This window comes from Heliangelus exortis, unplaced genomic scaffold (assembly GCF_036169615.1).
Source record: "Heliangelus exortis unplaced genomic scaffold, bHelExo1.hap1 Scaffold_298, whole genome shotgun sequence".
NCBI lineage: Eukaryota > Metazoa > Chordata > Aves > Apodiformes > Trochilidae > Heliangelus > Heliangelus exortis.
The window spans coordinates 1-22,214 of NW_027285975.1; the positions used below are offsets into that span (position 1 = coordinate 1).

At 60.9% G+C, this 22,214-nt stretch overlaps 1 protein-coding gene across 1 annotated transcript; it reads left to right on the plus strand.

The window, feature by feature from the left end:
- Positions 1–971: 971 nt before the first annotated feature.
- Positions 972–22,099, plus strand: LOC139790900 (spectrin beta chain, non-erythrocytic 2-like; the record flags this gene model as incomplete). Its single annotated transcript, XM_071732692.1, is given in 24 exon segments — positions 972–1,159; positions 1,235–1,352; positions 3,113–3,271; positions 4,305–4,523; positions 4,525–4,611; positions 7,704–7,857; positions 8,876–9,003; positions 9,005–9,747; positions 10,538–10,678; positions 10,897–11,656; positions 13,002–13,204; positions 13,283–13,373; positions 14,212–14,358; positions 15,257–15,520; positions 16,115–16,196; positions 16,199–16,323; positions 17,788–17,877; positions 17,982–18,554; positions 18,643–18,773; positions 18,915–19,119; positions 20,547–20,924; positions 21,027–21,271; positions 21,792–21,930; positions 22,015–22,099. Coding segments are annotated over 24 exon segments (5,455 nt in total), but the record flags the coding sequence as incomplete, so codon positions are not given.
- Between the last annotated feature and the right edge of the window lie 115 nt (positions 22,100–22,214).

The window sequence follows — 22,214 nt, forward strand, 5'->3', positions numbered from 1 at the left end:
TCATTGGGTGCCTTGGGGACATTGGGGGTGTTGGGGACATTGGGGGGGTTGGGGACATTGGGGGGGTTGGGGACATTGGGGGTGTTGGGGACATTGGGGGGGTTGGGGACAATGGGGGTGTTGGGGACATTAGGGGTGTTGGGGACATTGGGTGCCTTGGGGACATTGGGGGTGTTGGGGACATTGGGGGGGTTGGGGACGTTGGGGGTGTTGGGGACGTTGGGGGTGTTGGGGACATTGGGGGGGTTGGGGACATTGGGTGCCTTGGGGACATTGGGGGTGTTGGGGACATTGGGGGGGTTGGGGACATTGGGGGTGTTGGGGACGTTGGGGGTGTTGGGGACGTTGGGGGTGTTGGGGACATTGGGGGGGTTGGGGACATTGGGTGCCTTGGGGACATTGGGGGTGTTGGGGACATTGGGGGGGTTGGGGACATTGGGGGTGTTGGGGACATTGGGTGCCTTGGGGACATTGGGGGTGTTGGGGACATTGGGGGGGTTGGGGACATTGGGGGTGTCTTGGGGACATTGGGGGTGTTGGGGACATTGGGGGGGTTGGGGACATTGGGTGTGTTGGGGACATTGGGGGTGTTGGGGACATTGGGGGGGTTGGGGACATTGGAGATGTTGGGGACATTGGGGGTGTTGGGGACATTGGGGGTGTTGGGGACATTGGGTGCCTTGGGGACATTGGGTGCCTTGGGGACATTGGGTGCCTTGGGGACATTGGGGGTGTTGGGGACATTGAGGGTGTTGGGGACATTGGGGGTGTTGGGGACTTTGGGGGTGTTGGGGACATTGGGGGGGTTGGGGACATTGGGGGGGTTGGGGAGGAGCCACCTGCTCAGCTGTGACCTTTGAGGAGGTGGCACGGAGTGGCCAAGTTGGGACCTGGGTTCGGGGCCACCGAGCCAAAGGGAGACAAAAGGACAGAAAGAGGTGACAGATGCCACCACCCCCCATGTCCCCAAGGTGCTGGAGGCCTCTTGGGGGGCAGAGCAGATGGTGGCTCAGTATGAGGCCACCGCCGGTGACCTCCTGGGCTGGATCGAGGTCACCATCCGGCACCTCAACGACCGCCGCATGGCCCCGGCCCTGCCCGCCCTCCAGCAGCAGCTCCAGAGCTTCACCACCTTCAGGACGGTGGAGAAACCCCCAAAGTGAGGACCCCCCCACGCCCTGCCCCCCACCCTGAGGTGGTTCTGGACCTGAGGGACCACCCCTCTACCCCACAGGTTCATGGAGAAAGGGGACCTGGAGGTGCTGCTCTTCAGCCTGAGGAGCAGGATGAGGGCCACCAACCAGAAGGTCTACGTGCCACCCGAAGGGAGGCTGCTGGCAGACATCAACAAGGTGGGGAGGGACTGGGGAGGGAAGGGCGTGGTAGGGGGGGTCATGGAGGTGATGGAGGTGGGAAATGGAGATGGTGGAGATCATGGAGGTGGGAAATGGAGATGGGGGAGGTCGTGGAGATGGTGGGGGAAGATGGTGGAGATCATGGAGGTGGGAAATGGAGATGGTGGGGGAGGTTGTGGAGATGGTGGGGGAGGTCATGGAGATGGTGGGGGAAGATGGTGGAGATCATGGAGGTGGGAAATGGAGATGGTGCGGGAGGTCGTGGAGATCATGGAGGTGGGGAATGGAGATGGGGGAGGTCGTGGAGATGGTGGGGGAGGTCGTGGAGATGGTGGAAACAGTGGTGGAGATGGTGGAGATCATAGAGATGGGAAATGGAGATGGTGGGGGAGGTCGTGGAGATGGTGATGGAGATGATGGAGGTGGTGGAAGTGGTGGTGGAGATGATGGAGATGGTGGGGGAAGATGGTGGAGGTCATGGAGGTGGGAAATGGAGATGGTGGGGGAGGTCGTGGAGATGGGGGAGGTCGTGGAGATCATGGAGGTGGGGAATGGAGATGGGGGAGGTCGTAGAGATGGTGGGGGAGGTCGTGGAGATGGTGGAGGAAGATGGTGGAGGTCATGGAGATGATGGTGAAGTTCGTGGATGTAGTGAGGGAGATGCTGGAGGTGGTGGGGAAGACGGTTGCAGATGGAAGGGGAGATGTTGGGGATGGTGTGGAGGTCATGGAGATGGTGATGGAGATGATGGAGATGGTGGTGGGGATGGTGGAGATCACGGAGATGGGAAATGGAGATGGTGGAGATCATGGAGATGGTGGGGGAAGATGGTGGAGATCATGGAGGTGGGAAATGGAGATGGTGGGGGAGGTCGTGGAGATGGTGATGGAGATGATGGAGGTGGTGGAAGTGGTGGTGGGGATGGTGGAGATCAAGGAGATGGTGGGGGAAGATGGTGGAGGTCATGGAGATGGTGGGGGAAGATGGTGGAGATCATGGAGGTGGGAAATGGAGATGGGGGAGGTCGTGGAGATGGTGGAAACAGTGGTGGAGATGGTGGAGATCATAGAGATGGGAAATGGAGATGGTGGGGGAGGTCGTGGAGATGGTGATGGAGATGATGGAGGTGGTGGAAGTGGTGGTGGGGATGGTGGAGATGGTGGGGGAAGATGGTTGCAGATGGAAGGGGAGATGTTGGGGATGGTGTGGAGGTCATGGAGATGGTGATGGAGATGATGGAGATGGTGGTGGGGATGGTGGAGATCACGGAGATGGGAAATGGAGATGGTGGAGATCATGGAGATGGTGGGGGAAGATGGTGGAGATCATGGAGGTGGGAAATGGAGATGGTGGGGGAGGTCGTGGAGATGGTGATGGAGATGATGGAGGTGGTGGAAGTGGTGGTGGGGATGGTGGAGATGATGGAGATGGTGGGGGAAGATGGTTGCAGATGGAAGGGGAGATGTTGGGGATGGTGTGGAGGTCGTGGAGATGGTGATGGAGATGGTGGAGGTGGTGGTGGGGATGGTGGAGATCACGGAGATGGTGATGGAAATGTAGAGGTGACACCAAGGGTGGTGTCGATGGTGCCCACGGTGTCCTCGGTGACTCTGCCGGTGAAACACCCGGAGCCGTTGGACCGCGGGTGGGAGGGGGCTCTGGTGACCACCTCGTGCTGACCTTGGGCCACTCTGCGGTGGCCGTGGTTGTCCCCGGGGTGGTGTCACCTCGTGGTGACCCGGTGGCCGTGTCCCCAGGCCTGGGAGCAGCTGGAGAAGGCGGAGCACGGGCGGGAGGTGGCTCTGCGCCGGGAGCTGCGGCGCCAGGAGAAGGTGGAGAGGACGGCGGCGCGGTTCCACCGCAAGGCCACCACGAGAGAGACCTCCCTGAGGGACATCCAGCGCCTCCTGGCACAGGTGGGGACACCCCCTGGCCCCAGTGTCACCCCCAGTGGCCCCTCCAGTGTCCCCAACGTCCCCAACGTCCCCAACACCCCCAACACCCCCAATGTCCCCAAGGCACCCAATGTCCCCAACATCTCCAACGTCCCCAATGTCCCCGACATCTCCGACGCACCCAACACCCCAAATGTCCCAAATGCCCCCCCAATGTCCCCAACGTCCCCAACGTCCCCAACACCCCAAATGTCCCCAACACCCCCAATGTCCCAAATGTCCCAAATGTCCCAAATGCCCCCCCAATGTCCCCAACACCCCCAACATCCCCAACATCCCAAATGCCCCCAAATTGTCCCCAACGTCCCCAACACCCCCAACATCCCCAACGTCCCCAACATCCCCGACGTCCCCAATGTCCCCAACGTCCCAAATGCCCCCCCAATGTCCCCAATGTCCCCAATGTCCCCAACGTCCCCAACACCCCAAATGTCCCCAATGTCCCCAATGTCCTCAATGTCCCCAATGTCCCCAACGTCCCCAATGTCCCCAACACCCCAAATGTCCCAAATGTCCCAAATGTCCCCAATGTCCCCAACGTCCCCAACACCCCCAGTGTCCCCAACGTCCCAAATGCCCCCCCAACGCCCCCAATGTCCCCAATGTCCCCAATGTCCCCAAAGCCCCCAACGCCCCCAACATCCCCAACGTCCCCAACGCCCCAAATGTCCCAAATGCCCCCAATGTCCCCAAATGTCCCCAAATGTCCCCAATGTCCCCAATGTCCCCAATGTCCCCAATGTCCCCAAAGCCCCCAACACCTCCAAAGCCCCCAACGTCCCAAATGCCCCTCCAATGTCCCCAAAGCCCCCAACGCCCCAAATGCCCCCAATGTCCCCAATGTCCCCAACGCCCCCAATGCCCCAAATGTCCCCAATGTCCCCAAAGCCCCCAACACCCCCAACGTCCCCAACGTCCCAAATACCCCCAAAGCCCCCAATGTCCCCAAAGCCCCCAATGCCCCCGATGTCCCCAACCCCCCCAATGTCCCCAGGAGGTCCTCCCGGTGTCCCCACGGGAGTTGGAGGCCGCTGTCCGCAGACACGAGGCCATCGAGACAGAGACTGTGGTGGCCCAAAGGTCCCGGGTGGTGGCCCTGGGGGCTTTGGCCTCCGAGCTGGCGGCCGAGGGCTATCACGACATGAGGAAGGTGTCGGAGCGTCGCGATAGAGTGGAGGGGTTGTGGGGGGAGCTGAGGGCGGCCCTGGAGACCCCGGAGGGAGAAGCTGAGGAGGTCCCTGGAGCTGGGAAGGGTCCTGGAGGAGGTGGAGCACCTGATGAGCTGGATGGGCCAACTGGAGGTGAACTGGGAGCTACTGGGAGCACTGGGAGGGTGGGGGGTGTCAGGGTTATCAGGATTATGGAGGTTGGGAGTGGGATTGTGGGATTTAGGATTGGGGGTACTGGAGGAGGTGGAGCTCCTGTTGGGCTGGATGGGCCATCTGGAGGTGAACTGGGAGCTACTGGGAGCACTGGGAGGGCAGGGGATGTCAGGATTATCAGGATTCTGGAGGTTGGGAGTGGGATTATGGGATTTGGGATCGGGGGTACTGGAGGAGGTGGAGCTCCTGTTGGGCTGGGTGGGCCAACTGGACGTGAACTGGGAGCACTGGGAGCACTGGGAGGGCAGGGGGTGTCAGGGTTATCAGGATTATGGAGGTTGGGAGTGGGATTGTGGGTGAAATTGGGGTGGGACTGGGGGTACTGGAGGAGGTGGAGCTCCTGATGGGCTGGGTGGGCCAACTGGAGGTGAACTGGGAGCACTGGGAGCACTGGGAGGGCGGGGGGTGTCAGGATTATCAGGATTATGGAGGTTGGGAGTGGGATTGTGGGATTTGGGATTGGGGGTACTGGAGGAGGTGGAGCTCCTGATGAGCTGGATGGGCCAACTGGAGGTGAACTGGGAGCTACTGGGAGCACTGGGAGGGTGGGGGGTGTCAGGGTTATCAGGATGATGGAGGTTGGGAGTGGGATTGTGGGTGAAACTGGGGTGGGACTGGGGGTACTGGAGGAGGTGGAGCTCCTGATGGGCTGGATGGGCCAACTGGAGGTGAACTGGGAGCACTGGGAGCACTGGGAGGGCAGGGGGTGTCAGGATTATGGAGGTTGGGAGTGGGATTGTGGGATTTGGGATTGGGGGTACTGGAGGAGGTGGAGCTCCTGATGGGCTGGATGGGCCAACTGGAGGTGAACTGGGAGCTACTGGGAGCACTGGGAGGGCAGGGGGTGTCAGGATTATCAGGATTATGGAGGTTGGGAGTGGGATTATGGGATTTGGGATCGGGGGTACTGGAGGAGGTGGAGCTCCTGATGGGCTGGATGGGCCAACTGGAGGTGAACTGGGAGCTACTGGGAGCACTGGGGGGGCAGGGGGTGTCAGGGTTATCAGGATTATGGAGGTTGGGAGTGGAACTGTGGGTGAAACTGGGGTGGGACTGGGGGTACTGGAGGAGGTGGAGCTCCTGATGAGCTGGATGGGCCAACTGGAGGTGAACTGGGAGCACTGGGAGCACTGGGAGGGCGGGGGGTGTCAGGATTATCAGGATTATGGAGGTTGGGAGTGGGATTGTGGGATTTGGGACTGGGGGTACTGGAGGAGGTGGAGCTCCTGTTGGGCTGGGTGGGCGATCTGGAGGTGAACTGGGAGCTACTGGGAGCACTGGGAGCACTGGGAGGGTGGGGGGTGTCAGGATTATCAGGATTATGGAGGTTGGGAGTGGGATTATGGGATTTGGGATTGGGGGTACTGGAGGAGGTGGAGCTCCTGTTGGGCTGGATGGGCCAACTGGAGATGAACTGGGAGCACTGGGAGCACTGGGAGGGCGGGGTTGTCAGGATTATCAGGATTATGGAGGTTGGGAGTGGGATTGTGGGTGAAATTGGGGTGGGACTGGGGGTACTGGAGGAGGTGGAGCTCCTGTTGGGCTGGATGGGCCAACTGGAGGTGAACTGGGAGCACTGGGAGGGTGGGGGGTTATTGGGATTATCAGGATTCTGGAGGTTGGGAGTGGGATTGTGGGATTTGGGACTGGGGGAACTGGAGGAGGTGGAGCTCCTGTTGGGCTGGATGGGCCAACTGGAGATGAACTGGGAGCACTGGGAGCACTGGGAGGGCGGGGGGTGTCAGGATTATCAGGATTATGGAGGTTGGGAGTGGGATTGTGGGTGAAATTGGGGTGGGACTGGGGGTACTGGAGGAGGTGGAGCTCCTGTTGGGCTGGATGGGCCAACTGGAGGTGAACTGGGAGCACTGGGAGGGTGGGGGGTTATTGGGATTATCAGGATTCTGGAGGTTGGGAGTGGGATTGTGGGATTTGGGACTGGGGGAACTGGAGGAGGTGGAGCTCCTGTTGGGCTGGATGGGCCAACTGGAGATGAACTGGGAGCACTGGGAGCACTGGGAGGGCGGGGGGTGTCAGGATTATCAGGATTATGGAGGTTGGGAGTGGGATTGTGGGTGAAATTGGGGTGGGACTGGGGGTACTGGAGGAGGTGGAGCTCCTGATGGGCTGGGTGGGCCAACTGGAGGTGAACTGGGAGCTACTGGGAGCACTGGGAGGGCGGGGGGTGTCAGGATTATGGAGGTTGGGAGTGGGATTGTGGGTGAAACTGGGGTGGGACTGGGGGTACTGGAGGAGGTGGAGCTCCTGTTGGGCTGGATGGGCCAACTGGAGGTGAACTGGGAGCTACTGGGAGCACTGGGAGCACTGGGAGGGTGGGGGGTGTCAGGGTTATCAGGATTATGGAGGTTGGGAGTGGAATTATGGGATTTGGGATTGGGGGTACTGGAGGAGGTGGAGCTCCTGATGAGCTGGATGGGCCAACTGGAGGTGAACTGGGAGCTACTGGGAGCACTGGGAGGGTGGGGGGTGTCAGGATTATCAGGATTCTGGAGGTTGGGAGTGGGATTATGGGATTTGGGATCGGGGGTACTGGAGGAGGTGGAGCTCCTGATGGGCTGGATGGGCCAACTGGAGGTGAACTGGGAGCTGCTGGGAGCACTGGGAGGGTGGGGGGTTATTGGGATTATCAGGATTATGGAGGTTGGGAGTGGGATTATGGGATTTGGGATTGGGGGTACTGGAGGAGGTGGAGCTCCTGATGGGCTGGGTGGGCCAACTGGAGGTGAACTGGGAGCACTGGGAGCACTGGGAGGGCAGAGGGTGTCAGGATTATCAGGATTATGGAGGTTGGGAGTGGGATTGTGGGTGAAATTGGGGTGGGACTGGGGGTACTGGAGGAGGTGGAGCTCCTGTTGGGCTGGATGGGCCAACTGGAGGTGAACTGGGAGCTACTGGGAGCACTGGGAGCACTGGGAGGGCGGGGGGTGTCAGGATTATCAGGATTCTGGAGGTTGGGAGTGGGATTCTGGACACAGTGGGTGCCCCCCCAGGCCCGGCTGCGTTCAGAGGAGGTGGGGAAGGACCCGGGGGGGGTGGAAGAACTTCTGCAGCTCCAGAGCCTCCTGGAAAGCGACGTCAGCGCCGCTGCCGAGAGGGTCCGGGGGGTGGGAGCCACGGCCCAACGCCTCGGAGGGGAGGGGGAGGGTGAGACCCCCACCCAGGGGACACCCCCCCAACCCTGGGCACCCCTGAGATGTCCCCAAGCCTCTGGAGATGCCTCCACCCCTCCTGAAATGCCTCCAAACCTCCTTAAAATACCTCTAAACCCCCTTAAGATGTCCCCAACCCCAATCGAGGTGCCTCCAACCCCCCTTGAGATGGCCCCAGCTCCCCCCTAGGTGTCCCCAACCCCCTCCAAGATGCCTCCAACCCACCCCTAGATGTCCCCAAACTCTCCTGAGGTGTCCCCAAACCCCCTTCAGATGCCTCCAACTCCCCGAGATACCTCCAAACCCAGCTGGGGTAGCTCCAAACCCCCCTAAGATGTCCCCAGACCTCCTTGAGATGCCTCCAAGCCCCCTGATTTGCACCCAAATCCCCTTAAAGTGCCTCCAAACTTCCCTCAAACGTCCCCAAGTCTCCCTAAAATGTCCACAAAGCCCCTTTCTATGCCTCCAACCCCCTCTGAGAAGCACCCAAACCTCCTTAAAATGCCCTAAACCCCTTTAAAATGACCCCACCCCCCCCGAGATGTCCCCAAACCCCCTTGAGATGTCCCCAGATGCCCTTGAGATATCCCCAGATGCCCTTGAGATGTCCCCAAACCCCCTTGAGATGTCCCCAGATGCCCTTGAGATGTCCCCAAACCCCCTTGAGATGTCCCCAGATGCCCTTGAGATGTCCCCACCCCCCCCCGAGATGTCCCCAAACCCCCTTGAGATATCCCCAGATGCCCTTGAGATGTCCCCAAACCCCCTTGAGATGTCCCCAAACCCCCTTGAGATGTCCCCAAACCCCCTTGAGATGTCTCCAGATGCCCTTGAGATGTCCCCAAACCCCCTTGAGATGTCCCCAAACCCCCTTGAGATGTCCCCAAGCCCCCTTGAGATGTCCCCAAACCCCCTTGAGATGTCCCCAGATGCCCTTGAGATGTCCCCAAACCCCCTTGAGATGTCCCCAAACCCCCTTGAGATGTCCCCAAACCCCATTATTTCCCCCTCAGCTCACCAACCCTGTGACCCCTCCTGGCTTGGGGAACGTTTGGCCGCCCTGGAGCTGCGTTCCCACCACCTGGAGGTCTTGGCCACCCAACGCCGGGCCCGTTTGGAGGAATCTCGTGGCTTTTGGAGGTTTTTTTTGGGCGGCGGGGGAAGAAGAAGCTTGGATGAAGGAGCAGGAGCCCCTCCTGAGCTCCAAGGAGGTGGGGAAGGACCTCACCAGCTCCTTACGCCTCTTGAGCCAACTCGACGCCTTCCGTGGAGAGCTCAGCGCCCGGGAAGGACCTCTGGGGGAAACGTTGGCCAACGGGAGGCTTTTGGTGGCCCAAAAGCAAGCCCGGAGCCCAGAGGTGGCCCGAAGGGTGGGAGAACTGGAAGAACGTTGGGAGAAGTTGAAGGAGGCGACCGCCAAGAGGGAGAAGTGGTTGAAGGACGCCGTTGACCTCTTCCAGTTCCAAGCAGAGGTGGAGGACGCCGAAGGTTGGGTTGGGGATGCCATGAGGTTGGTGAGCACCCCCGACCTGGGCCATGATGAGTCCTCCACCAGAAGCCTCTGGAGGCAACACCGGGCGGTGACCCAGGAGATCCGAGGCCACCGCGAGGTCCTGCAGACCTTGAGGAGCCACTTGGCCACCTGGGCTGCCGGCTCGGAGGTCACCCGGGAGGTGGCTAAGAGGTTGGAGGACCTGGAAAGGCTTCACCAAAAGGTTCTGGGTCTGGCCCGACGCCGAGGGGAGGACCTGGAGGTGGAGCTGAGGTTCTACAGCCTGAGGAACGCATCCGAGTCCTGCGGGCTCTGGCTCGGGGAGAAAGAGCAGTGGTTGAGCGGGGTCACCGTCCCCCAAGGGATGGAGGAGATGGAGGTCCTCCAGCAGAGGTGAGGGACAACCCCTGGGATGGGAGGGGACAACCCCATGGGGCCATCAGAACCCCCCTGGTGGCATCAGGACCCCCCTGGTGGCACCAGGACATCCCTGGTGGCTTCAGAACCCTCTCCCTTGTCACCAGGAACCTTCCTGGTGGCATCAAGACCCTCCTAGTGGCACCAGAACCCCCTCCTGGTGGCACCAGGACACCCCCATTGTCACCAGGACCCCCCTGGTGGCATCAGGACCCCCCTGGTGGCACCAGGACATCCCTGGTGGCTTCAGAACCCTCTCCCTTGTCACCAGGAACCTTCCTGGTGGCATCAAGACCCTCCTAGTGGCACCAGAACCCCCTCCTGGTGGCACCAGGACACCCCCATTGTCACCAGGACCCCCCAGGTGGCATCAGGACCCCCCTGGTGGCATCAGGACATCCCTGGTGGCTTCAGAACCCTCTCCCTTGTCACCAGGAACCTTCCTGGTGGCATCAAGACCCTCCTAGTGGCACCAGAACCCCCTCCTGGTGGCACCAGGACACCCCCATTGTCACCAGGACCCCCCAGGTGGCATCAGGACCCCCCTGGTGGCACCAGGACATCCCTGGTGGCTTCAGAACCCTCTCCCTTGTCACCAGGAACCTTCCTGGTGGCATCAAGACCCTCCTAGTGGCACCAGAACCCCCTCCTGGTGGCACCAGGACACCCCCATTGTCACCAGGACCCTCCAGGTGGCATCAGGGTCCCCTCTGGTGCCTCAGGACTTCCTCCCTGTGTCCTGTCCCACCCCCCCTCCCCCCCCCAGGTTCGAGACCCTGGAGCCCGAGATGTCCCAACTGGGGACGCGCGTGGCCGATGTCACCCAGGTGGCCCAGGAGCTGGCGGGGACAGAGAGGGGACAGCACGGGGACAGCGTGAGAGGGATGGGGGAGCAGCTGAGGGACAGGTGGGGACACAAGGAGGGGACGTTAGGGACACTGGGGACGTTGGGGGATGGTGGGGACGTTGGGGACGTTGGGGAACGGTGGGGACGTTGGGAGGGAAGGGGGTGGGAGATGTCTCCATGAGGTCATGGGTTGACTTGGAGGGACATTGAGGTCACCCAGGGGGTGGGATGGGGACATTAAGGACCTTGGGGTCAGATGGGGCCGTCCCCTCTTCCAGGTGGTGCCGGTTCCGTGCTTTGGTGGAGGAGAAGAAGAGAACTTTGAGGTCCTTCTTGAACCTTCAGAACTTCCACCTGGAATGCCAGGAGACCAAAGCTTGGATGAAGGAGAAGACCCAGCTCATCGAGGCCACCACCCAAACCTCCCCCAAGGACTTCACCTCCTTGAGCACCCTCCAGAGGAAGCTGGGGGGGGTCCAACGTGACCTGGAAGCCATCCAAGGCAAAATCCAAGAGCTCCAAACTCAAAGTTCCAAACTGAGCCAAGAGCAACCGGAGCGGGAGGTCTCCATCCGAGAAGCCCTCCGAGTGGTGGAAGAAGTTTGGGGTCAACTCCGCGACCTTTTCCGTCGCCGGGAAGAAGAATTGGGAGAAGCCCAAAAACTTCAGAGCTTGTTGAGGGATCTGGGGGTTCTTCAAGGTTGGTTGAGCAGGACTCGGGGCTCCATGGCATCTCAGGAGGTTCCGACTACCTTGGGAGAAGCTGAGGAATTGTTGAGGCACCACCAGAGCCTCCGGCAGGAGATGAAGCGCTACGGAGAAGATTTGGGGAACGCTCGGGCTTTGGGGCAGGAGGTGACCAAGGGACAAAAGGAGATGGAAGGTTCCACCTTGAGGCAACGCTTGGAAGCTCTGGAGAAAGGTTGGGAAGAACTGGAGAAGATGTGGGAGGAGAGACAGAAGGTCCTCAGCCAAACCTTCGCCTTCCAGCTCTTCCTGAGGGACTCGCGGCGGGTGGAAGGGACCCTCAGCACCCAGGTCAGGGGTGGGCTTGGGATCATCTGGGATGGGTTGGGATGACCCAGGATGGGGTTGGAATAACCTAGGATGGGGCTGGGATCTTCTGGGATGACTCAGAATGACCTGGGATGGGCTTGGGATCATCTGGGATGGGTTGGGATGGACTGTGATGACCTGGGATAGGGTTGGGATGACCTGGGATGGGTTGGGATGACCTGGGATGGGCTTGGGATCATCTGGGATGGGTTGGGATGACCTGGGATGGGTTGGGATGACCTGGGATGCAGTTGGGATGACCTGGGATGGGCTTGGGATCATCTGGGATGGGTTGGGATGGACTGTGATGACCCAGGATGGGGTTGGGATGACCTGGGATGGGGTTGGGATGACCTGGGATGGGCTTGGGATCATCTGGGATGGGTTGGGATGACCTGGGATGGGTTGGGATGACCTGGGATGGGGTTGGGATGACCTGGGATGGGTTGGGATGACCTGGGATGGGGTTGGGATCATCTGGGATGGGTTGGGATGACCTGGGATGGGTTGGGATGACCTGGGATGGGTTGGGATGACCCAGGATGGGGTTGGGATGACCTGGGATGGGGTTGGGATGACCCAGGATGGGGTTGGGATGACCTGGGATGGGTTGGGATGGACTGTGATGGGTTGGGATGACCTGGGATGGGTTGGGATGACCTGGAATGGGTTGGGATGACCTGGGATGGGCTTGGGATGACCTGGGATGGGGTTGGGATGACCTGGGATGGGCTTGGGATCATCTGGGATGGGTTGGGATGACCTGGGATGGGTTGGGATGACCCAGGATGGGATTGGGATCATCTGGGATGGGTTGGGATGACCTGGGATGGGTTGGGATCATCTGGGATGGGTTGGGATGGACTGTGATGACCCAGGATGGGGTTGGGATGACCTGGGATGGGTTGGGATGACCTGGGATGGGGTTGGGATCATCTGGGATGGGTTGGGATGGACTGTGATGACCCAGGATGGGGTTGGGATGACCTGGGATGGGTTGGGATGACCGGGGATGGGGTTGGGATGACCTGGGATGGGGTTGGGATCATCTGGGATGGGGTTGGGATGACCCAGGATGGGGTTGGGATGACCTGGGATGGGATTGGGATGACCTGGGATGGGTTGGGATGACCTGGGATGGGCTTGGGATCATCTGGGATGGGTTGGGATGACCTGGGATGGGTTGGGATGACCCAGGATGGGGTTGGGATGACCCGAGATGGGTTGGGATCATCTGGGATGGGTTGGGATGACCTGGGATGGGTTGGGATGACCTGGGATGGGTTGGGATGCCCCAGAGGTGCCACCAGGGATGTCCCTTCCCCAGGAGTACCTCCTGTGGCACACGGAGGTGCCTGGCACGCTGCCAGCAGCCGAGGCATCAGTCAAGAAGCAGGAGGAGTTCATGGTAACCATGGAAACCACCGGCGAGCGGGTCCTGGGCTTGGTGGCCACCGGGCAGAAGTTGGTGGCCGAAGGGGGTCCCCACGCCTCCAAAGTGCGGGAGATGGTGGAGGGGGTGGAGAGCAGGTGAGGAGAGGGGGGAGGGGTGAAGGACCCTCTGGGGACACCTGGGAGTTGGGTGTCACCTCCCCTGGGCCACCTCAGGCACCGGAGGAACCAGGAAGTGGCCCGGGAGCTGCTGCAGAAGCTGAGGGACAACTGGGATCTGCAGAGGTTCCTGAGGGATGGGCAGGAGGTGAGGGGGGAACTGGGGTGGGACTGGGATGGGACTGGGATGGGAGTGAAATGGGACTGGGATGGGACTGGGATGGAATTGGATTGGGATGGGACTGGGATGGGACTGGGATGGGACTGGACTGGAACTGGGATGGGACTGGGATGGAATCGGATTGGGATGGGACTGGGATGGGATTGGGATTGAACTGGGATGGGACTGGGATGGGATTGGGATTGGGATGGAACTGGGATGGGATTGTGATGGGACTGGGATGGGATTGGGATGGAACTGGGATGGACTGGGATGGGACTGGGATTGAACTGGGATGGAATTGGGATTGGATTGGGATGGGACTGGGATTGAACTGGGATGGGACTGGGATGGGATTGGGATTGGGATGGAACTGGGATGGAAACTGGAATGGGACTGGGATTGGACTGGGATGGGACTGGGATTGGATTGGGATGGAACTGGGATGGACTGGGATGGGACTGGGATTGGACTGGGATGGGATTGGGATTGGATTGGGATGGGACTGGGATGGAACTGGGATGGGATTGGGATGGGACTGGGATTGGACTGGGATGGGATTGGGAGTGAACTGGGATGGGATTGGGATGGAACTGGGAAGGGACTGGACTGGAACTGGGATGGGATTGGGATGGGACTGGGATGGGATTGGGATGGGACTTGGATAGGATTGGGATGGAAACTGGGATGAGACTGGGATTGAACTGGGATGGGACTCAGATGGGACTGGGATGGGATTGGGATGGGACTGGGTGGGACTGGTGAGTACTTGTTGATACTGGTTAGTACTGGTTGGTACTGGTGGGGCTGTCCTGTGTCCCCTCAGTTGTCCCTCTGGATGGAGGAGAAGGCCGTGGTGGCCCAGGAGGGGTCCCCAGGGGGGTCCCGGGGGGTCCCCAGGCTCTGGCAGAGGCACCAAAGCTTCGCTGCGGAGGTGGCGGCCACCAGGGGGTGGTTGGGGACACTGGAGAGGGTGAGGGGACATTGGGACATCGGGATGGTGGCACCTGAGACCAGGTGGCACTGGGGTGGGGGCTTTGGGATGGGGACATTGGGGACATCGTGGGGACATAGGGGGGGGACATTGGGGACATCGTGGGGACATGGGGGTGGGGACACTGGGGACATCGTGGGGACATGGGGGTGGTGGCACTGGGACGGGTGACATTGGGGACATCATGGGGAAATGGGGGTGGGGACATTGGGATGGGGACACTGGGGACATCATGGGGACATGGGGGTGGGGACATTGGGGACATCGTGGGGACATGGGGGTGGGGACATTGGGGACATCATGGGGACATGGGGGTGGGGACATTGGGGACATCATGGGGACTTCGGGATGGGGACAGTGGGGACATCACGGGGACATGGGGGTGGGGACACTGGGGACATCATGGGGACATGGGGGTGGTGGCACTGGGACAGGTGACATTGGGGACATCATGGACGTGAGAATGGGGACACTGGGGACATGGGGGTGGGGACATTGGGGACATCATGGGGACATGGGGGTGGGGACACTGGGGACATCATGGACACTTGAGAATGGGGACACTGGGGACATCATGGGGACATGGGGGTGGGGACACTGGGATGGGTGACATTGGGGACATCATGGACACATGAGAATGGGGACATTGGGGACATCATGGGGACATGGGGGTGGGGACATTGGGGACATCATGGACACATGAGAATGGGGACATTGGGGACATCATGGGGACATCGGGTTGGGGTGGCAGTGGGTTGGGGACATGGGAGGAGCTGAGGGTTAGGGTTGGTGGCACTGGGATGGCCGTGGCAGTTTGGGAGGTGCCACCACCCTGGCTGATGCCACCATGGGGGAGGTGACACCCATGTCCCCTCAGGAGGGCCACCAGCTGTCCTCCTCCAAGCCAGCTCTGGCAGCAGTGGTGAGGGACACCTTGGTGGCCTTGAGGGGACAATGGGAGGTCCTGGAGGCCACCACCCAGAGGAGGGGACAGCGGCTCTTCGAGGCCACCGAGGCCGAGTTCTGTCACCAAGCCTGTGCCAGGCTGAGGGGGTGGCTGGAGGTGGCCAAGGGACAACTGAGCCTTGGGGACACCGGGAAGGACCTGGCCAGTGTCAACACCTTGCTGAAGAGACACCAGGTGGGGACACTGGGGACAATGGGGACATCGGGGGTGTTGGGGACATTGGGGACATCCGGGGCATTGGGGGCGTTGGGGGCATTGGGGACATCGGGGGCATTGGGGACATCGGGGGCGTTGGGGGCGTTTGGGACATCGGGGGCGTTGGGGACATTGGGGACATCGGGGGCGTTGGGGACATTGGGGGCGTTGGGGACATCGGGGACATCGGGGGCGTTGGGGGCGTTGGGGACATCGGGGGCGTTGGGGACGTCGGGGGCGTTGGGGGCGTTGGGGACATCGGGGGTGTTGGGGACATCGGGGGCGTTGGGGACATCAGGGGCGTTGGGGACATTGGGGACATCGGGGGCGTTGGGGACATCGGGGACATCGGGGGCGTTGGGGGCGTTGGGGGCGTTGGGGGCATCGGGGGTGTTGGGGACACTGGGGTCCCCAATCCATTGGGTGCCCTTGGGGGGCTCCTTTGGGGGTTCCCAGTTTATGGGGTGCCCCTGGGGGTTTTCCCGTTTTTGGGGTTCCCCCGTTTGGGTTTTTTTTCTCGCTTTGGGGTGTCCCTCATCCCCTTTTTGTCCCCCCCTCTGTCCCCCCCCCAAGGTGCTGGAGCAGCAGCTGAGGGTGCGGGTGCAGGAACTTGGGGTGCTCCGGGCCCGGGCAGAGGCTCTGCCCCCCCGGGGGTCCTCGGGGAGATCCGGGAAGTGGAGGAAGAATTTGGGGTCCTGGAGGGACCCCTGGGCCAGCGGGGGAGGAGCCTGAGGGTGGCACTGAGGACACAGCAGTGGCAAAGGGACCTCCGGGAGGAGATGGTGAGGAGGGGGACAAGGGGGACAATGGTGGGGGTGACAGTGGGGACAATGATGGGGACAATAATGGGGACAGTAATGGGGACACTGGGGACAACAATGGGGACAATGATGGAGACAGCAATGGGGACACTGGGGACAATGATGGGGGTGACAGTGGGGACACTGGGGACAACAATGGGGATGACAATGGGGACAACAATGGGGACAACAATGGGGACACTGGGGACAACAATGGGGGTGACAGTGGGGACAACAATGGGGACAATAATGGGGACAACAATGGGGACAACAATGGGGACAACAATGGGGACAGTAATGGGGACAATAATGGGGACAGTAATGGGGACACTGGGGACAACAATGGGGATGACAATGAGGACAACAATGGGGGTGACAATGGGGACAATGATGGGGACAGTAATGGGGACACTGGGGACAACAATGGGGGTGACAATGAGGACAACAATGGGGGTGACAATGGGGACAATGATGGGGACAGTAATGGGGACACTGGGGACAACAATGGGGGTGACAGTGGGGACAATGATGGGGGTGACAATGGGGACACTGGGGACAACAATGGGGACACTGGGAACAACAATGGGGGTGACAATGGGGACAATGATGGGGACAGTAATGGGGACACTGGGAACAACAATGGGGGTGACAATGGGGACAACAATGGGGACAATAATGGGGACAGTAATGGGGACACTGGGGACAACAATGGGGACAATGATGGAGACAGCAATGGGGACACTGGGGACAATGATGGGGGTGACAGTGGGGACACTGGGGACAACAATGGGGACACTGGGGACAATAATGGGGACAATAATGGGGACACTGGGGACAACAATGGGGACAATAATGGGGACAGTAATGGGGACACTGGGGACAACAATGGGGGTGACAATGGGGACAATGATGGGGACAGCAATGGGGACACTGGGGACAACAATGGGGATGACAGTGGGGACAACAGTGGGGACAATAATGGGGACAGTAATGGGGACACTGGGGACAACAATGGGGATGACAGTGGGGACAATAATGGGGACATTAATGGGGACACTGGGGACAACAATGGGGACAATAATGGGGACACTGGGGACAACAATGGGGATGACAGTGGGGACAACAATGGGGACAATAATGGGGACAGTAATGGGGACATTGGGGACAACAATGGGGATGACAGTGGGGACAACAATGGGGACAGTAATGGGGACACTGGGGACAACAATGGGGATGACAGTGGGGACAATAATGGGGACAATAATGGGGACACTGGGACAGTAATGGGGACACTGGGGACAACAACGGGGGTGACAATGGGGACAATGATGGGGACAGCAATGGGGACACTGGGGACAACAATGGGGATGACAGTGGGGACAACAATGGGGACAAATAATGGGGACGCAGTGTCCCCTCTGTCCCCAATGTCCCCTCTGTCCCCAGCTCTGGGTTCAGGAGCGCCTCTCCCTTGCCACCTCCCCTGATCTGGGTCAGGACCTCCCCTCGGTCCAACGCCTCCTGAACCGGAACCAGGTGGGACTAGGACCCTTCTTCACCTCTGTGTCCCCTCTGTGCCACCTCTGTGTCCCCTCTGTGCCACCTCTGTGCCACCTCTGTGTCCCCTCTGTCCCCTCCAGACGCTGCAGAAGGAACTCCAGGGACACGTGCGGCGCTTGGAGGATCTCCTGCACCGCAGGGTCCTTGGGGACACTGATGCCACCCAGGATGTCCCCACCCTCCCGCTGGCCACCGACCCCGTCCCCACAGCCTCAGACCTCCCGGTGGCCCCAAAGGTTGAGGTAGCCCCGGATGCTCTGGTGGCCCCAGAGCTCGTGGAGGCCCCAAAGGTCTTGGTGGCCCCAGAGGTCAAGGTAGCCCCGGATGCTCTGGTGGCCCCAAAGGTCTTGGTGGCCCCAAAGGTCCCGGAGGTGTTGGTGGCCCCAAAGCTCTTGGTGGCCCCAGAGGTCCCGGAGGTGTTGGTGGCCCCAAAGGTCCCGGAGGTGTTGGTGGCCCCAGAGGTCCCGGAGGTGGTGTTGGAGCAGACCCGGGCTCTGCAGAGGGCCTGGGAGGAGCTGAGGGCTGAGGTGGAGCTGAGGCAGCAGAGGTTGGAGGTGGCCCTGGAATGTCACCAGCTCTGCCAGGACCTGTCCCAGGCTGAGGCCTGGATGGGAGAGCAGGAGCTGCAGCTGCTGAGCCAGGAAAAAGCCAAAGTAAGGAACGAAGGATTCCCAGGAAGCCCCCGAGGACCCTCTCGGGACCCCCCCAGTGCCAATGTCCCCGTGTCCCTGTCCCCTGCAGGACGAGGTGGCCGCCCAGGCCATGCTGAGCCGTCACCGGGTGCTGGAGCAGAACCTCAGGGACTACGGGCAGAACCTCCAGAACCTGCTGGCCCAGAGCAGGGACATGGTGGCCAAAGGCCACCCTGAGAGGTGGGGGACACCTTTCAGCCCCGCAGCCACCGCTCCGTGGGGACCTCGTGTCCCTCTGCCGCTTCCAGCCCCACAGCCACCACCCCACGGGGACCTCGTGTCCCCTCCCCCAGATGCCACCTCTCCCCCGTGTCCCCTCAGGGAGCGTCTGGGGAGCCACCAGGCCCGGGTGGAGAACTTCTTTGCCACTTTGTTGACGATGGCCCAGAAGAAGGGGGTGGCCCTGGAGTGGCAGCAGAGGCTCTGTCACCTCCGGAGGGACCTCGAGGACCTCAGGACGTGGGTGGCCGAGCGGGAGGTGGTGGCAGCAGCCCAGGACCTGGGACAGGACTATGAGCACCTCACGGTCAGGGGGACAGCCAGGAGGTCCCCAACCTTGTCCCCAACCTTCTCCTCATTCCTTAGTTTCCATCCCCATGTCCCCATGATGTCCCCAATGTCCCCATCCCCAGTGTCCCCACCCCAAAGTCCCCATGATGTCCCCAATGTCCCCATCCCCAGTGTCCCTATCCCAATGTCCCCATGATGTCCCCAGTGTCCCCATCCCCAATGTCCCCATGATGTCCCCAATGTCCCCATGATATCCCCAATGTCCCCATGATGTCCCCAGTGTCCCCACCCCAAAGTCCCCATGGTGTCCCCAGTGTCCCTATCCCAATGTCCCCATGATGTCCCCAGTGTCCCCACCCCAAAGTCCCCATGATGTCCCCAATGTCCCCACCCCAATGTCCCCATGGTGTCCCCAATGTCCCCATCCCCATGATGTCCCCATGGTGTCCCCAGTGTCCCTATCCCGATGTCCCCATGGTGTCCCCAATGTCCCCACCCCAATGTCCCCATGATGTCCCCAGTGTCCCCACCCCGAAGTCCCCATGGTGTCCCCAGTGTCCCCACCCCAGTGTCCCCATGATGTCCCCAATGTCCCCACCCCAAAGTCCCCATGATGTCCCCAGTGTCCCCACCCCAGTGTCCCCATGATGTCCCCAATGTCCCCACCCCAAAGTCCCCATGGTGTCCCCAATGTCCCCACCCCGAAGTCCCCATGATATCCCCAGTGTCCCCATCCCCAATGTCCCCATGGTGTCCCCAGTGTCCCCACTCCAATGTCCCCATGATGTCCCCAATGTCCCCACCCCAAAGTCCCCATGATGTCCCCAGTGTCCCCATCCCCAATGTCCCCATGATGTCCCCAATGTCCCTATACCCAATGTCCCCATGATGTCCCCAATGTCCCCACCCTAAAGTCCCCATGATGTCCCCAATGTCCCCATCCCCAATGTCCCCATGATGTCCCCAATGTCCCCACCCTAAAGTCCCCATGATGTCCCCAATGTCCCCACCCCAAAGTCCCCATGATGTCCCCAGTGTCCCCATCCCCAATGTCCCCATGATGTCCCCAATGTCCCTATACCCAATGTCCCCATGATGTCCCCAATGTCCCCACCCTAAAGTCCCCATGATGTCCCCAATGTCCCCATCCCCAATGTCCCCATGATGTCCCCAATGTCCCCACCCTAAAGTCCCCATGATGTCCCCAATGTCCCCACCCCAAAGTCCCCATGATGTCCCCAGTGTCCCCATCCCCAGTGTCCCCATGATGTCCCCAATGTCCCCACCCCAAAGTCCCCATGATGTCTCCAATGTCCCCACCCCAAAGTCCCCATGATGTCCCCAATGTCCCCATCCCCAATGTCCCCATGATGTCCCCAATGTCCCCATGATGTCCCCAATGTCCCCAGTGTCCCTGAGGTAGCTCCCATGTCCCCATCCCAGATGCTCCGGGACCGATTCGAGGACTTCTCCGGTGCCACCACCGCCATGGGACAGGAGCGCGTGGCAGCTCTCAACGCGGCGGCCGAGGCCATCTTGGCCGAGGGACCACGGGAGGAGGTGGCAGCGGTGGCCGAGTGGGTGGCAACCATGAACAAAGCTTGGGCTGGGCTCCGGGGGATGATGGCCACCAGGTCCCAGGCCTTGGCCACCGCCCACCACCTCCAAAAGTTCTTCCAAGAAGCGCGGCAGAACCTGGAGAGGATCCGGGAGAAGGAGCAGGAGATGCCCCAGGAGCTGGGAAAGGACCTGAAGACCGCCCAGGCCTTGGAGAGGAAACACGTGGCCTTTGAGCACGACATCCAGGCCCTGCGGGGACAGGTGGGGACATCCGGGGGGACAATGTCATGGGGGGGGTGGGACAGGATGTTGCCCCAGGGGTGGCAGCGGGTTCCAAGCCTTTGTCCCCCGATGTCCCCACAGGTCCTGCAGCTGCAGGAGGAGGCGTCCCGGCTGGCCCGGGACTACGCCGGTGACAAAGTGGCCGAGATCCGAGGTCAGGAGCGGGAGGTGACAGAAGCTTGGGCCAAGCTGCTTGATGGCACCCAAAGACGTCACCGGCTCCTGAGGGACACCGTGGAGAAGTTCCAGTTCCTACGGGAAGGAAGGGACCTTCTGCTCTGGATGGAGGGCGTCCGGCTCCAGATGGAGGGACAGGAGAAGCCCCGGTGACTTGGGGACACCAGGGTGGTGGCACTGGGTTGGGTTGAGTTGGGTTGGGTTGAGTTGGGTTGAGTTGGATTGGGTTGGGTTGGGTTGAGTTGGGTTGGGTTGGGTTGGGTTGGGTTGAGTTGGGTTGAGTTGGGTTGAGTCGGGTTGAGTCGGGTTGGTTGAGTTTGGTTGAGTTGGGTTGGGTTGAGTTGGGTTGAGTTGGGTTGGGTTGGGTTGAGTTTGGTTGGGTTGAGTTGGATTGGGTTGAGTTTGGTTGGGTTGAGTTGGATTGGGTTGGGTTGAGTTGGGTTGAGTTGAGTTGGGTTGGGTTGAGTTTGGTTGGGTTGAGTTGGATTGGGTTGGGTTGAGTTGGGTTGAGTTGAGTTGGGTTGGGTTGAGTTGAGTTGGGTTGGGTTGGGTTGGGTTGGGTTGGGTTGGGTTGGGTTGGGTTGAGTTGAGTTGAGTTGAGTTGGGTTGGTTTGGGGATGGGGCCAGGGGTCCCTGGGGACCCTTGGGGACAGTCGTGTCCCCCCGTAGGGACGTGTCCTCGGCCCAGCTGCTGATCGAGCGGCACCAACGGCTGCGGGCGGAGGTGGAGGCGCGGGCAGGGACCTTTGCCACCTGCCTGGCCTTGGGGACAGCCCTGCTGGACAGGGGACACCACGATGCTGACAAGGTGGGGACACCCAGTGCCCCTTCGTCCCCCCCCTTGTTCCCGGGGTGTCCCCCGTGTCCCCATCACGTCCCCCCGTGTCCCCAGATCTCCGAGCACCTCTCGCAGCTCCGGGAATGTCACCGGGACATGGAGCAGCGGTGGCAGCAGGAGATGGAGCGCCTGGAGATCCGTGAGTGGGGACACTCTGGGTGGACAACGGGGACACTTTTGGGGACAATGGGGACACCAACCGGGTGCCTGGGTCCCCTCCTGAACACCTGGTTCCCTCCTGGCCACCTGTGTCA